Source organism: Chamaea fasciata, unplaced genomic scaffold, assembly GCF_029207755.1.
Source record: "Chamaea fasciata isolate MVZ Bird 193981 ecotype frontalis unplaced genomic scaffold, bChaFas1.0.hap1 SCAF_7, whole genome shotgun sequence".
NCBI classification, from domain to species: Eukaryota; Metazoa; Chordata; class Aves; order Passeriformes; family Sylviidae; genus Chamaea; species Chamaea fasciata.
The window spans coordinates 22,788,734-22,805,710 of NW_027094092.1; the positions used below are offsets into that span (position 1 = coordinate 22,788,734).

The 16,977-nt window shown below is 40.0% G+C and overlaps 1 protein-coding gene across 1 annotated transcript; it reads left to right on the forward strand.

The window, feature by feature from the left end:
• Positions 1–5,489: 5,489 nt before the first annotated feature.
• On the forward strand, positions 5,490–15,826 carry LOC136292341 (astacin-like metalloendopeptidase). Its single transcript, XM_066187912.1, has 13 exons — positions 5,490–5,584; positions 5,811–5,835; positions 8,104–8,120; positions 8,498–8,522; positions 9,386–9,457; positions 10,272–10,406; positions 11,038–11,155; positions 11,905–12,083; positions 12,209–12,293; positions 12,677–12,804; positions 13,770–13,885; positions 14,301–14,526; positions 15,549–15,826. The coding sequence occupies exons 1-13, from the start codon at positions 5,510–5,512 to the stop codon at positions 15,581–15,583; spliced, it is 1,236 nt and encodes a 411-aa protein (XP_066044009.1). The 5' UTR covers positions 5,490–5,509; the 3' UTR covers positions 15,584–15,826.
• The last annotated feature ends 1,151 nt before the right edge of the window (positions 15,827–16,977 follow it).

Below are 16,977 nucleotides of genomic sequence, written 5' to 3' on the forward strand. Positions count from 1 at the left end.
GAGCTTTAACTTTTCCTAAAGCACTTTTCTGTGGATCCAGATAAGGCCAGAAGTAGCAGAGTGTCCAAACTCACCTGCTCAGGAGACATGAGAGGAGCTACAAATTATCCTCCCAGAAGAGGAAGCAAATCCATAAGCTAACCTGGTGAATGAGTGCAATTCACATTGTGCAGGGAACTGGTATTAGAAAAGAGTAGGAGTGAAACAGCCTTCCTGAGTCTCCCACGGAAATACTAAGAAATTCTGCCTAGAGGACACTGGGAAGCAAATATGTGAATAACAAACTAAGGTAATGAGACAAGTACTGAGACTAGCAGCACAGTCAGAGAACACAGACAGCTTTTCTGCTGAGGGACAAAGGAAAAAGAAGTCAGTGCAGTGATACTTGAGCGAGGGACAATGTCCAGTCACCAGTGGAGTCTTTATCAGGCAGATCTGTGTCCCATAGAGGCAGAGATGTGCTTTCCACTTACAGCACACACAGGCAGCTCCCATGCACTCATCTGAGAGGCAGACATGAGACATTTCCTCTGCCTTAGTTAAATTGCGAAGCAAGCACTCACAAGGGTAACTTTCATGGCATGATTACTGTAAGCAAAAGTTCCCTGTAGGCAAAAGGACACTTCTGCTCACAGGAGATCAAACCAAGCAGGGAAGCTGGCTGGCATTGCATAATCTGTCACAAGGAGATCTTCCCAGCTGGGGCAGCACTGGGTGTCTCCCTTCAGAGGGCAGAGAGACCAAAAGTGACCCCAGGCACTGCTCAAACAGCTTGCACCTTACCCCATCACATGGATTCCTTTGCAATCAGCATAACATTGCTCTGCAGGCTGGAAACATCGTGTAAACCCTTTGATCCGTCCTTTCTTCACCTAAGGGCAGCAGACAAATCAGATGGCTTCTCCTGATAAAAGAAAGGAATTTGTTGGTTTTTTTCAAGGCAATCAGAAGTTCATTACTAGAATTATCCAAATTAAAGTTCCAGTTTCATCACTTCCATTCTCCTTCCCTCAACCCAAATAGCCATTGGTTCACACATCATTACAAATGCTTGTTTAATCGCTAAATTATGCTTTGCTAAATTTGGCCTTGAAATCTGATTTTGAAAATAAAATCAACGTGTTTTCAACTTTTATTTGAGAAGTTACAACATTTTTACTATTCCAGCTTGTTTTTTTTCTGTTTTTTTCCTAACTCCATATTTTTCTTTTGTAAAGAAGAATACATCACAAAACAATATTTTTCTTCGTTGTCCTTCTTCTTCTTCTGACAGACCAAAGTTCAAAGTTTCTAGGTTTGGCTCTTTGAATAAAAAAGTGACTAACCAATAGCAAGGCAATGTTCATCATTTTAGGTTTGAGTTCTTTGAATAAACAGTCAGGGCTAGGACTGCAGCTGGAGCTAGTCATTAATATCATGGAGGATATGTCTGTGTTCTACTAAAGAACCTGCAAATCATGTGGATTCATTGCTTCAGATGGTGTTAGCAGTGGCAAAAATGGAAAGCAAAACAGAAAGTGGAACAGGAACCTGAACAACTCCAGGTCTTCTCTGGGAGGTAGGATCCAGAGAAGAAATGTGGAGAGGGACATGAAGGACAAGTAAATCTATGAATGCAACAAGTATGGTCGTAGAAACTGGGAAACAGCTTCTAACTCCACTTTGACTTGTCTAGAGCTGTCTTTCATAACGCACATCAGTCTTCAATATAGGGACTTGAAATCTATGCTGGTTACTTGTGAAACCTTCAGGAGCTGCCAGCACTTCAATCATACTCTTAAGCAGCAAAGTGCAGTACTGGCTGGCATGAATTCCACTGAAATTGTCCACTCCTAATCACAGCACTACCAAAAAGGTACAGGCAACTTTGAAGGAATGAAAATATAATTGTAGAATCAAGAAGAGTGGAATTATTAGACTATAAGGGCTGAAAGTCTTTTAAGCCAGCACAGAAAAAGCTTGTGTGAGGACTGATTTAAATCTGAAAAGTGTCTGATCATAAAGACACCACAGAAAAGGAAGCAATTTCTGTGTGATTAGGGCACTTGGAATTAGTGAGAGGGAGACAGAAAGCACTGAGCTGAAAGCACTGCACAGGAGCAGATTTACTGGCCAGACAATGGGGGCTCAGAATTCATGAATCCAGAGCTCAGTGGAAAACAGAATTCCTTTTCCTAATGAAAGTGAGCCAAAATACTGAAATGCTACACAAAGCAGACATTCCTGGGAAATTATACTGAACAATTCTACCTAAAATAATATAGTTCTGGTTTAGATTTGTCATTAACCCCAGACTGCATTTGTAACTGTGTGGTTTTTATCCATGTGATTCCAATCCACAGCAATTTCAGTTATGTGTTGTGGTCCATACCATCGTTTCAATGGTTGATTTTGGTAAAGAGATGATTTTAAACTTTCAAGATTAGTTAGTATCTTACCATGAATCAGTTACAGTAGCTACCACATAACTTCCACAAGTTGTTCAACATAAAGGTTTCTATTAGTTCCTGGAATTATTTTTTCCTGCATTTCATGGTACAGCAATTAGTAGCGATTAGTGCATTTTCTTTCCATAATTAAATCTTGATGGTTTACATTATATTTTGGGAGCTGTTTACAGTGAAAAACTCCAAAGAGAATAACACGTATGACTAAATGACATATGACTGAGCAAAATCTGAAAGATTTCTGCAGAATTGTTGTACCTTTCATGCATCTGCTGTTTTGATTTTGACTATATATACTTGCAGTGAATTCCCACATCAACAGAAGGGAAAATATTTTTTTTTAAGTGGTATGTCTGCATATTATTTTCTTGGTTATGCCTAGAGATTTCTGCAAACAAGTCTATGTCCTCAGGCATAACTCCAAGTTTTGAAGTTGTCATTTAGGAGCAGTGCTATTTTTTGCTGAGAGTGCTTGTGGACTATGACACTGTTCAAATAGTTCTTGACATTTTGTTGTTGGTTTTGGACATCTGCTAATAATTGTTCACATCTTCAAAATATGTGGAATCCCTACTGTCCACCAGAAACTGGGATATACTGACAGGAGAACTCGGGTCTGACAAAACTTCCACCATGCTTTTCTTGTATGCATGCAAAGACAGCTTCTCTTTGTGAAGTCCTTTTTTGGTTCCTAAAGGTTCAAAACAATTTCTGTGGAATTTTCTCTACTAGAGGTACCAGATTTGTTGTATCTAATAAAATTATGTCCTGTTTTTGTAATATATCAAAAAATTAGAGTGTTTTTTTATTAGTGAAAAGAGGTCTGCTGACAATGACCTCCCCCATGAGTACCACACTGTGGAAAATAACCAAATATTGAATATAATATCAGGCACAAAGTGATAAGATCTTCAGAACTTGCAGGAACCATGAGTACCAGCACTCCCCCTTGCTCTGTTGTGTGTGCTTTGCCAGCTGCAACAGTTACTACCACATCCTTGATCCCAAAAAGCCACCTCCCCGACCAGCACTATTTGTTAGCTTATGGAAATTGTGGCATGCAGCAATCCATTTCATGAACTGTTCAGTATGTCTGCATAGTAACATGTCCAGGATAAAACGTCCTTTTTGCCTCACTCTTTCCTGAGCACAGGCAGCATATCAGTCATTCAGGAGTAGTATTTTCCCAATAACATGCTACAAAGATGCTGAGGTTACCAACCTTCCTATCTTGCATTTTAAGTTCTTTTTATGCCCTAACTACCTCTGATCCTTCCTTTTGCTCCTAGACTGGTTTTCTCTGAAAGTGGTCAGATTTTTCCTTTTTCCCTCCTAAACTCTAATAAAAGCAGATTATGCACAACCCCCATGTTGCAGTGTGTTTTAGTATGGTTTTGGCATGTCAAGCAAGGTATCTGGCATCGTGGACTTCTGTTTTGTCCTTGTGGTGAGTGAGAAACATGGAGAACCATCCTCCCACTGCAGAGTTGCACAGCCTTGCTTCAGCACAAGTAAGATTTTCATCCTTCTGAAAGACAAATATTAAAGACACTTAGCACTGCTTATTGAGAACATTTATGTGCATAAAGGACACACAATAGGATTAACATGGTGACAATGGCTGCTTGATGATCTTTCATGGTCACAATGACCATGTGCCACCCTGCTGTTTACTAACCTAGGGCAGACCTTCAGCCAGTGTGCAGAGACACAGAAGGAAAAATAATATCCCCCTATGCTGCCTCCCTGTGGGGGTGATAAAAGTTTATCCCTGGACTTTGTCAATCCAGACTTTCTTAAAATAGTCAGCAGTGTGCACTGTGAACTTTCCATCACTAAAATAAAGAGTAATCCCCTTCAACACAATTCAGATTTCATTTCCATCTGATTTCTACTTCTTGACTGGGTATGATTTGGAGATGAATAGATGAAAAAGCCTTCTGCTGCTTCTTGATTCATTCACCAACATGGAGAATTTCTAGAATATCTTATTCGATACAGAAATAGGGAATAAGTGGGTTTAAAACTTAGTCTGAAGGTATCTGCGCACTAGCATGGTCTAGAGACAGAATCAATGCATTTTATAATTCAGTTTTCTTTTCCATGCATGGAAGATGTACTCTGACACAAACCAAAAGTTTATCAGAGACCAGACACTTTCCCAGCTACAGCAGCTTCAGCAGCTTCAGCAAATTGTTCACTTTAGCAGAGCATTGTTGTGAGAAGAGGTTGCTGTGATAAGAGGCTCAGCTGTTGCTGGTTTGTCTCCTACAAGCATTTCTTGCTAGGTCTGCTTCTTCTGGACAAGTGCACTCCACTTCTGGACAAGTGCACTTCAGCAAAGCAAATCTGTTAATCATTCTCAAAATGAGTAAGTGCTGCTTATGCTGCTGCTCTCTTTCCCCCCTCTCTGATTGCTGGTCACAAAACTCATAAGGGCACCTATAACTGTCAGACTGCCAGAAGTAATGGAACACAGGAGATGCTCCTGATGTGGTGATGCATCAAGAAACACACAGGGAAAAACAAAAATCTGTGCTTATAGATCCATAGGCTGTCTTGGGGAAGACACAGTCATAAGCTCACTGGGTAGCCATGTGTTCTGTGTTTCAAGGCAGCACAATGTAATCTCAGTGACAAAAAGAAAAAAGTCACTCACTCTCTGAAATCCTAACAATCCAGTTCTCTGGAGAGTTATCCAGGAACAAAGGCTTCCTATGTGTTAACAGTCAGACTGAACATTTCAGGAAAGATCCTCCAAGAAGCAGAGGAAGTGCATGGCAGCACAAGCATGAGGCTGAACCAGCTCTAGAGAGCAGCACGAATGACCGTGGGTGGCCTAGGGATGCTCCAGATCGCGGTGACAGCGATAGCGCAGCGCCGGGAGATGCCCAGGGGCTAAACTGGCTGTTGAGGCAGCAAAAGAAGTTTGCTTCCTGCTGAGATTCCCATTGGCCGGGGCAGGATTTCCCGGCCGGGCAGGGCAGGGTGTGCTGGTATATGTAGCGCTGCGAGGCGGGCAGAGGTGAGGGTTCGCCCCGGTGCGCTGTCCCCGCGGCACGATGGAGCTGAAGGGGTCCCTGGTCCTCGTCCTCACCGCACTTCTGCTTCACGCTGCCCTGGCCTTCCCTATTCAGGTGAGAGCACCTCCGTGCAATTCTGCTCCGTCTTATCTGTTCTTCCTGCAGTCAGGCTGTGAAGGCCCACTTTGATAAATTTTCTGCAAGAAAAATGTTAGTAATATAATAAATAAATAAAGGCAATATAATGATTTAGTTCCTCCGCTCATCCTGATTTTGATACTGTTGTTGCTGCAGTTGTCAGCTATGGAAGAATAATGCCTTTTACCTGTTGGTTTTGCAGGAGAACTATGAAAACAGCACAACAAGTAAGTAGGATTTATAGTGTATTTTAAAAACAACTGTTATTTCTTGACTGTTTATTGCATACTTGGTTTTGACTTTTTTTTAGAGCATGTGAAAGCACTGACAGGCATTTTGAATAAGGCTATGTTTCATAACTTGTTATTGACCTGAGTGCAGATGTGTTTTTACAAAGATGTGCTTTACACAGACTTTTGGGGTATGGTTTGTTAGGTTAATTTAGATGTGCTTTCACTGCCTTGAAAATAAAATTTTAATTAGACATCTTGATACCTTTTCATTAAGTTGAATGTTATAATAAGACTGCTAATCATTTGCCTCTTTGCCTACCTCAGTGCAGCTGTATGAGAAAGAGATGTCAGGCATCAAAGAAAGCTTTGCTTGGTTCTGGTTTGGAACAGGCTTAGCTGAACAGCTTTTGTTAACTTGCAAAACACAAGGAGATAATTGCAGACTTTCAAAGGTCAATGGAAAGAAAACTGTAGGCAGATTTTAACTACAGCAAGAAACTCACAGGCCAGATGTAATATGTGTAAAAAGAAGACACCTTGGAAAAATATGCTTGACATAGTCAGAGCAAGTCAGTCACAAAAGAAAATTGACAAATTCTGGTTTTGAACTGTAATTTATGGGAAAAAAGGGATGTTGTAAAATTACTGTTCAGTATATTTAGAAGGGACCAAGGGACACGCTTGCTCAAGTTCAAGGTAGTCAGTTGCTCAGACCCAAAGTTGCAGGTTTATTGGGACAAATGCTTACAATGAGTTTTAATTTATCATTGTTACTGCTTTTTGTGCCTTTTGAGACATCTTTCAGTATTTAGAGTGTAGGGAAAATGTGAGCTGTATAATTTTGAAAGCCCTATCACACCAGATGTTCATTTCATCAAGGAGATGGCAGATGCCTTCTGTGGTATCTCATTTGGGTTTTAAAAAGAAGTTGCAGGTTTTATGTGGCTAGGAATCTGGAGCCTAATTTCCACTGACTTTGACTACTCAATTAATCTAGTGCCTCTTGGGTGCATAAATTCTGGATCCGGTCAACTCATCTCTAAAATGTTCTTCCCTGCAGAATATTTTTAGGTGCCATGGATCTCTCTGATGCACCTGGGGGGAGCTGACTGAATTTTTCTGTAATAAACCACCATCATTTCAGTGGACTCCCAGTGCCATATAACTGAAGTAACAGTGTGAAAAAACAGACTGAAGTCTTTTTGGCTCTGTAAAAGCAATTCTGTTGCGAGTGCTAGATAGAGTCTGAAAAGGAAGACATGTCCTCATTACGTTTGAGCAATAATTATGAAAAGTGAATGGTGCTGCAAGGTGTGATAGAGCTTGGTGTATCTTTTACTGAAAAAAAAATATAGTAAAATTTAGGGCACAGATGGGCCTGGAAATTATAACTGTTTACATGACTGTTCTGTTTCAGTGTTAAATAGGAAAGCCAAAATTGTTTCATACTTTGACAAGAAAGACTGCAATTATTAGGAAACTGGAAGAGATTGCCAGATAGGCTTGCAACATATCCATCATACTTAAGAACAGGTCAAACAAACTATGGTCAGGAATAATACAGATAAACCTGTTTCTGCCTTAGGGAGAGCAGACAAACTGATGACCTCTGAAGGTCCTTCCAACTTTTAAACTTTTTTGATATTATAACAATGAAGATAGAAATGTATACATCAGGTCAGATTTTCACTTCTGGTTTGTATCTAGAATCTCATATTTGGTAAAAATCAAAAGACATCACAGTAGAAAGGCACTTTAGGACTCAGAATGGTACCAAGCTGCTGTCAGGTACATACTGAAGCTGAGATTATTTTCCCCATGCTATAGTCTCCACCACATGTTATAACGTTATTATTTGACACTGTCAAACCAGTGGATATTTTTGAGCTGGTTAGCCTGCACCAGTAGCAGAGAAATCTGGGGAGAAAGCACTTTTTTGTCACTGGTTTCTTTTGTAATTTTCCACACTGAAACTGATAAAATGCTTTGCTGATTCTTAGATGATAAATGATCAGGATTCTGTTCCTCAGCAAAATCCACTAGGAATTTTCATAATTGTTTGATTAAATATCTTTTCAATTTCTGTGCCTGTGCATCAGCTAGTGCACACCATACCCCTCCACTCAAAGGGATCTGCCAAAGTCATTCCCATGGCTGAGGTCCATGCTGTTGAACACTGTGAAGTTGCATTCAGAATCTAATGCTTTTTTTTTTTTTTTGCTTTTTTTTCTTCCTTTTTTTCTTTTTTTTTTCTTTTTGCAGCAACAGAACCTACTGAGGTAAGGAAAGTTAATTCAGCTCTTCTGATTACTTTGGGGTTCAACACAGTGGAAAGTAAGCTTAGGACTCTTGTATTCCACTTGTATCTCTGTGCAGCAAAGTCTTCTCTGCTCAACCATGCATCACAGTGTATCTGAAACTTATTCCACACTTCATATTGCATTGCCTTTATGATATCCCTATTTGCCAAGGTACCAAAGAAAAGTATCTACCATGTCATGGTTCTTCTTTACACATGGCACAGTATATAAAAGCTCCCTTGGTGAAAGATACTTCCAGTGGTAGCCTAGACACTGTTGATAATTTATATGCTACATTATTTAATCTAATGTTATATTATGAATTGTGAGAAAATACTAATGTATCAATCTTGCAGGTTACTACGCAAGAGGATATATATGGTATGTATTACTCCATCTACAGGTACATATTTGAGGGGACACACTGATTTTTACCTACTCATTTACTCCAGAAAATAGCATGCTTAACACAAATTAACCTTTACGAGGAATTTTAAATGAATGCCCTCACCACAATGTTTCATACAAAGCAAAGTCTCTTGGTTTTGGTTAATTGCTTGGCCTTGCTAAAAACCTCAGCTGTTACTTTTGCTAAGAATAGCTCTGCTTAAGTAATGTCCTGAATTAAGTCACTTCTAAAGGTTAGAAGAAGCACAAAGGTCACATGTTTCTGTTTTTTATCGATGTCAAGACTTGTTGCATAATGCACAGAGTTGGCTGATTTTGGTAGCAAGGCCTATGAGTCCCTGATGCTGGGCTTAGCTAGGGATATCAGTCCGACCCATGGAACAGGAATGCAGTTCCAATTTCATTGATTTTGAGGGTTTTTGAAGAGGGCATCATGTCCAGCAAGAAGTAGTAGGACTGCTCTCCATCCATTTTTGTTTCCAGTATCTTATGTTGGGATTTTGAGTGTCAGTTGTTCATAAAGAAATAAAACTGCCATCTCAGGCCTAAAACTATGATAGCTAGGAAAAATAAGGAGAGAATGAAAAATTTGAAGGAGAATGGCTCTTGGGACTAGATTAATTAGCCAAAATGACCACAGCTGGGAGGTTCTCAAGATTGTGTCAGTGAACAAACTTCGCCTTGACTGAACATCCCTCCAGTCCCTAAATAACATCCATACAGTCTCTGTAAGTTTTACATGCGTCACTGGAAAAATCACACATCAACAGATTAAAAACCTAGGACTCATGTTTTTCCTGGGAATGAGAAAGTGATACTCTTGTGTTTCTGCACAGAATCTCCTTTGCCTACAGAAACTGATGAGGAGGATGACGATATTTTTAACAAAATTCTGAAAGTTAACAAAGGTAATGCCACCAAATTCCCGTCCAAAAGGGGTCTGTGTTTGTTGATTTTTTAGGGTGATGTGGGAGGTATGATGTCTTACCACAATCTGAGCAAATGCTTTTCCCATTTTACCCACCACCGTGTAAGAGTTACCTCTGGGATTGTGGTGCAGTCTGCTGAGGCCCTATAGCATCTCAAAACTATTGTGTTAGTACTGAAGATGCTCCCAGGTGTGGAGGCAACTGAAACTATTCAGACAGTTTCTTCACCTTTAGCTTTCAACATCTTTGTCATTCTTTGGGCATAAAGAGAAAATGTGGGTATTTCTATGCTTTGTTGTTTAATTGACTTTTTTTTCTTTGAATGAAGCATCACTTGCATACAGCTTTGCAGTACAGACTCCTAGATAAGCTGCAGTCAAGTTCCATGCTTGCTGCTCCAGACTTCCTCTTCCCGGGTCATCCCAAACATTCCCTGATCTATCAGCTTGTCTTTCTCACATTTTCTCCTCCAAGAGTCATTCAAGTGACTTTACTTGAAATAAAGTAGTCTGTAGAAAGAGACACCAAATGTTCCTACAGTTTTCTGTTGAAAATGCTCCTCTTTCTGGTTTGCCCACTTTCTTGGGTTTCCTTATTGGCATCTCCTGCTTTTGCTCAGCACCTTCCCGGGGAGATATTTGATGCCATTCATTCAGTGTTACGTGATGGATGATTAAATAGTATCAGAGTAAAACATCACTCTTATTATTGTTACTGCTTGTTTTTCCAAGTGTGTTTGGCAAGTGTCCAGCAATTTATGACTGAAAGGTTTCCACCCTTTTTCTCTCACCAGACAGCTCTCAGTTCTTGCAGGAAGGTGACATAGTTCCACGAAGGAGTCGCAGTGCCATCAACTGTCGCCATTGCAACTGGCCCCCGTCCAGTGATGGGATTGTTCGTATTCCCTATGTATTGGATCCAACTTATGGTGGGTTTAAATTTCAATTATTTTTTTAAATGAATTTTATCCAATATTTTTCAGAGAGAAACACTGAGTGAGCACACAAACAGTTGAATAAATAAGTTCTAAGGATTTTCTTATGCTGTGCAAGCACAGATAAATTTTAAGTTTCAAGAATCTGAACCAGAAATAGATCAAAATTCATTGAGACATTTCACCTACAAAATGTTTTGCGACAGTCTCTTGGAGACAACAATAACCATTCCCTCCAATGTTTTCTTCCAGAATACCTGCCTTTATAAACTTCATGACTATAACAGTGAAGCTTCAGTGGTCTGCTTTTCATCAGCAAAACCGCTTCCCATAATTGTCTCCAAGGGTCCAATAAGATACATCAAAAATCGCCACTATAATTAAGACAAGTTGTTGAAAAAAAAGGTGCCTGAATGCGTTTGGACAAATATCTGGATAAAGAGGATCTTGTGCCAGGCTGTTAAAATCTTAAGCAAAATTCAGTACTGAGCAAAAAAAAAAAAAAGAAAGAACTTAGGCTGATGTTTCTGTCCCTCATTTACCCTGCTTTTGGGAATATGTGAGATTCTGCTGACACCTGCTAATGTCTGCTTGTGACCTCTGAAATTAACCCTTTCTTCCCCAGAGGAGAGCCATGTAAAAGGGATTCACGATGCTATGGCAGAATTTGAAGCACTGACTTGTATTAGTTTTGTGGAGCGCAAGGCAGAACGTGACTACCTCAGTATTAGATCTGCTGATGGGTGAGTTGAATGATAAATTAACAAATCATTTCTACTTTATTTTTCAATCCTTGCCTACACTGGCTCTGTGTGACCTCAGGGAGGCTTTTGTTTTATCACAGTTCCAAGGTATCTTCCTTGGATACTTTAGTAGTGCAAGGGCTCATCAGGTACATCATGAACTCACTGCAGACGCTGAAAAAATACAAGTCATGGAAAAACACCATTAAGGGGAAAGAATGTCTAAGCTCACATTTTCTGTGTGGTATAGTGCACACTTCAGCACAATATATATTGAATACTGTAGGTCCTAATTACAGAAGTAAACCAATTTCAATTTATGAAATAAACAGTTCTCTGAATCACACTCTTGGCCATCAAGCTCAGAATTAGAGCTTATGAGAAAATTGTTCGTTCAACACTTAGCTTGAAATTTTTATCTCCATCTAATCTCCAGCTCTGATACTGTCTTTAGCATTTTGAAAAAAAAACTAATTGTTACTTCAAGGGAATTAAAACAACAGTAAAGTCAGAATTCAGGAGGCTCTGTGCTAACAAAAGTCTTCCAGAAAGATGTAGCAATGATCATATGCTTTGTTCTTTTATATGGTCACTTTTGCCTCTGTACACACTGACTATCACAGTGGAGAGAAAGGAATCCTTCCACTCCCACCAGAGCTATGTGAAGCGAGGTTCTCTGTTCTGCCTCTTTTCCTGCCTGCCAATAAAAATCCCATAGGTCTTCTGCTGTTGTTCAATACCTCTCACAGCTGCTGGTCCAACTATGGAAGAGTAGGAGGTGGACAGACTGTCTCTGTGATGAAAGGAGGCTGCATGTGGAAAGGAGTAATTCAACATGAACTGGAGCATGCTCTGGGCTTTTTGCATGAACACTCTCGAAGTGACAGAGATAAACACGTAAAGATCATGTGGGAGTACATCAGTCCTGGTGAGTACTTTGAACTCCTCAATGTAGAAAGTGGTGCAGACACATCCTACTGCTCCCAGCTCTCCTTTCTCCCCTGAAGGGAGTAGGTAGGAAGCATACTCTAAGTACAATATCATATATTACAGCTGACAGACCAGACTTCAGGAAATTTGAAAACTCCAATAACCTGGGTCTTCCATATGACTATTCCTCAGTAATGCACTATGGCCCGTAAGTAGCAGCATGGTATTTTAGGAGCTCAAATCTTACATTAGAATTAGTTTCTATCATAACTCTTAACTACCAGTTTCCCCAGTTCCCCTTCTGAAAAAAACACCGTGGGTCAGTTCAGACAAGCTGCTCCCTAGGACTGGGATACACTGTTCCTTAGCTTTCTGTTAGGGAGCCCTCCACTGCTGGGCTTGGGAGCAAAGGAGGGCATCTGGACCTTGACTCTGCTTACTGGTGGACATCTCAATCAGACCTGTTTAAACAACATTATTGGTCACAGCAACAGCTTATATGCAATTCTTGTTCTCCCTCTGAAACATTCTACTGAATCCTGAAAGATGGTATGATGCTTAGAGAACATTGTTTCTCATGGGTCTTTTCAGATACACATTCAGCAATACCACTGGGAAAGCAACTATTGTACCAATTCCTGACAAATCAGTACATATTGGACAGAGACAAGGGATGAGCAACTTGGATGTGGCCAAAATCAACAAACTTTACAACTGCAGTGAGTATCTCAAAGCCGCCCTGTTATCTTCAACTCAGATTTGGGCACATTGCATAGACAGCAGTTTTTCATCACACTGTGAGACATTTGTCATGAATTCCTGGTACCCACTCGGGTTACTCTGGGAGGGAATGCAAAAATGAAGCTGGAGGCACATTGTGATTAGCGAGAAAATGGAAGCTGTCTCTTAATTAAAACACATTTGCTATTAGCATAAGTGTCTGCTGTGCAACTGGACTAACTGAATATCACATTTTAAACTTCAATGGAGTAATTTGGTTTCTTACAGTTCAGCAGACAACTATAAATCCCAAAAGAGCCAGACCTCACCGCTCCTCATGGCAGCTGGTATTTAAGACCTGAGCCAAAACAAAACAGTTGTATGCTCCTTTGAAGTTGAACAGTTTCACGTTGCCTTGTCCAGTTTTCAAGTTTGTCATTTTAAGTTTGTATGTTTAAACTCTTTATATGTAACCTCTGCTAGAAGAAATTTTTAAATCACAGAAATTTATTCAATCAGAGGGAAAAAACTGATGAAAGTATTACCTCTTGCACTCCAGTTGCACCTCCTAAGCTTAGAATTTAAGCATTGCAGAGGCATCATATTTGTGCTCGGCTCTTTTGACATCACTTAACTTCCCCTTCTCAATGGAAAACAGTAGCACCAACTGCAGGGAATTGAAACCTCTCACACTCTATAAAGAGTTGCAGAAAGAGATCTCTTTTGCTAAAGACAGGGCTAATCAATAAAAATTGAATGCTTTTCAGAGCACTCCTTTACTTTCCTCTTTGATGCATTATGTGAAAATTGGGACAATATTCCTTCTTTTAATCAAGATGTACCAGTACTCTGAAATGAATGCTGACAGATCATTCAGGAAACAGAGATCAGTCCATTTTGAAGAGATGGTAGTTGTGAATGACTGAAAATTTCTGCGATCCTGAAGCAAGCATTTTTTCCTCAGGTCGCTGCAGCACTATTCTTGATGGACCTTCTGGGTCCCTGAGATCTGCCAACTACCCAAGGAATTACTTAGATAACACCAACTGTGTCTGGCTCCTCCGAACCCGATCCAGAAAGGTAACCACAGCTTCATAGTGGTCTTGAAATATGACTGAACTTTTTTTCTACATTCAGTGTCTTGTGCTTTGTACAGCAGTTGCCAGATAAGATCTTCTTCATGAGAAAAATTTCAGACTAGTCTCTACTTCTTATGTGCTTATGCCAGGTATAGGCAAAGACAATGCAGAGTTGTGATTTTGAAAAATGTTGGGCTTCAGGTTTGCAAAATCAAGACAAAGCTCCCTGAGCATGGGAACATTCAGTGATTAAATCTGAACCCCACAACTTCAGGGGAAGAGAGGCAAAGCTGGGTAAGCAGTTCTAGTCTGTGAGTCCACACTTGGCTACAGTTTAGATTCTGTCTGTTTTAAAGGACATTCCATGAAAGAAGTATACTTATATATCAAAAGCTGATTTTTCTCTTCCTTTCCAGGTTTCCCTGCACTTTCAAGCCTTTCATCTGCAGGAAACTAAAGGCTGTCAGGGTGACTACATTAAAGTTTATGATGGATCCAGCAAGTCTTCTCCAGTTCTAATGGACAAGACCTGTGGATCAAAGATACCCAGTGGCATAGTTGCTTCTGGTAATCTTATGCTTGTAGAGTTCATCACAGACAGTGCCTATACAGCTTCTGGTTTTCAAGCCACTTTTACTGCTGGTAAGTCTGAGAACAAGGAGAATGGCAAGGAAAACAATCCCTATCAAATCAACATTTCTATTCACTCAGAAAAACACTGAAAAACTGCTCTCCATGAGGGTCATCACTTCCTTCCTTGCTTTTGACATAAGGGATCAGTTCTACACTGACCCCATTTATTCATTCATGCAGATGGGGCCACACTCAGGATAAGTGGTGTTAGCCAGGTGCTTCACTGTTCACCTTCCCTCTCAGATATGTGCCATTCCAAAGCATGTGCCAATAAGGGCAATCAATTTAATGACACTGCTACTGTTACTAGCTCGGTAGAAAGGCAATAAATCATAATGCAGCATTTGAATATGTCATTCCCCTGGAAAAAGTGCAGCTTTTAATCACATAGTTCAGAGGGTGAGACAGATCTTCAGTGAATGAGGTCACCCAGCTCCATGACCATTTCCATGGTCAGGATTCCTGGAATCTTTCCAGCTAGAGCACATTTTCTTCAGTCCCATTTAATTAAGAACTAAGGCCACAACTAAACAATCAAGTGACCACAGGCTTCTGAGTTAGTGTGTAGCAGCTGGAATAAAGGAATTCCTGTGCATGTGACTGCAGCCTACAGCAACTGCACAATTGTGAAACTTGTGTTGGTGGGAAAGGAAGCTCAGCAGCCTCGTACCTGCCATGTGTCTGCCATGGGATAAGAACAAATACACAAGAGTTTACATGAATCCACTGAAATGCACTAACTTCACCATATACCCAAACCAAACCAGCAGTTTTGCATTGTCTCTTTGTAGTACCTATTTCTGTCTACTGTTGCTATGGAAGGGGAAACAAACAAACAAACAAACAAACCCCCAAAACCAACTCCCTGTGCCACTTTGATGTGTCCACAAATATAAAGCAATCTTAGCTACCAGATAAAATGTGATTTAGCATGTACATATTTTAACTCTATGTACGTATTATAGAGCATATTTTGCTACAGTTTGTTCAGAGACCTCCAAAAGCTAATTATTCTCTCTTTTCATTTACAGTGAGGACCCAAAGAAGAGCTAGCATCCACAAGTGACTTAATGAAGAAGAACTTATTCTGTGAATATTGAAATTATGTGTTTCCTACTTCATTCCTATCTCGGCTTGGATCAGTACAAAATTTAATTCTATTAAGAATCAAAGTTTTCATGTTCCTGAAAAAGTTTATTCCCCAAGCCATATAAATGTACAAATTCTATACATCTGGTGTGCTCCTTCTTTTGTCTGCACAGTTAAGTTATTGCTTCTTTTAATTTAACAATTGAATAAAAAGCTTCATTTAAAAAAGAGTTTCTGTTTCGCATTTCCAGTACTCACTTCCAGCCAAACACACTATCAGTGTGGTCTGATTTCTTAGCCCCTTCATTCAGTCATAGGAATGTCTCTTAAGCATACCACTGACATCAACATGGGTTTAGTTAGTTGGCTAAAGAGACCAGCTCCAAACTTTAAAAAGTCATTTTATGATCTTCACAGTCTTGAGCACGAAGAGGTCTTGGATAGAGTCCTACTCCAGCCTAACACTTCAGCCTCCAAAAATGACTTCATCACAAGAAAGATGGCCAAGAAAAATCTACTTCCAGGAAAGGACTGGTACTTCCTATTGCAGTTTTCCTTGTACAGTTTTTGCAGGCAAGGGACAGCTGAGGGTGTTTGTTTAGCCACAAGCCATTTTTTGTTCCACAGAGATGATTAAGCCAATCACAGGGCAAGAGGTGGACCAGATAATGCTACCAGAGTTCACGCACATGTTCAAAGATGAACTTTTTGGCAAGAAAGTATCTAAGCTTTTCTCTTCTGATCTCATAAGAGAGCTGCTGAGTGTTCATTTTATAGCCTTGCCTGCGATCACACTTCAAAAATTATATTCTCTTGACCAAGAAAAGCCTGTAAGAGATCTGAGAACAAAATAGGCTGCTGTTTTAATTTGTAGAATAGAGAGATAGTTAAATATATGAGGCTGTGCAGATGCCTCTGAACACAGCGATCTTGAGTCTGCTTTAGAAGAGGCATTTCTTCAGACATTGCAGGGCGGGTTCAGCTTCTGGTGTGTTGTTTGAGTTACTCTGAGCAATCAAGTGTTGTTATCAACACATCATAAAAGGAGTAGTCCTTCTAAAATGCTGTTAAAAATGCAGGTATAGAAAAAAAATTGCCACTTTTGATTCCTAAGCCCCTGCCAAACAAAATGGAGAAATAACGCTGCAAAGCCAGTGGGTGAGGAGTAACATCCTGGCATTATTTTTAGAAAGGAATTTCAGGCGTGATTACGGTGTTCCACACGATGATGAAAAGGTGGTCTCAGGTGATTCAGATACTTACCCTTGAAGGAGGAATGATTATTTCAGTAAGAGTTCTGAAATATTGTTGGCAATGGCTGAGAAATTAATAAGGCTGAGATCATCTGTGTATTGCTGAAATTGCTACAAT

Bases quoted from the DNA above. Each gene is read 5' to 3' on its own strand.
- LOC136292341 (XM_066187912.1), top strand. From the start codon at position 5,510: ATGGAGCTGAAGGGGTCCCTGGTCCTCGTCCTCACCGCACTTCTGCTT. The intron at 10,407-11,037 runs GTGGGTTTAAAT...TTTCTTCCCCAG, and splicing joins TGTATTGGATCCAACTTATG to AGGAGAGCCATGTAAAAGGG. The intron at 12,294-12,676 runs GTAAGTAGCAGC...GGGTCTTTTCAG, and splicing joins TCAGTAATGCACTATGGCCC to ATACACATTCAGCAATACCA.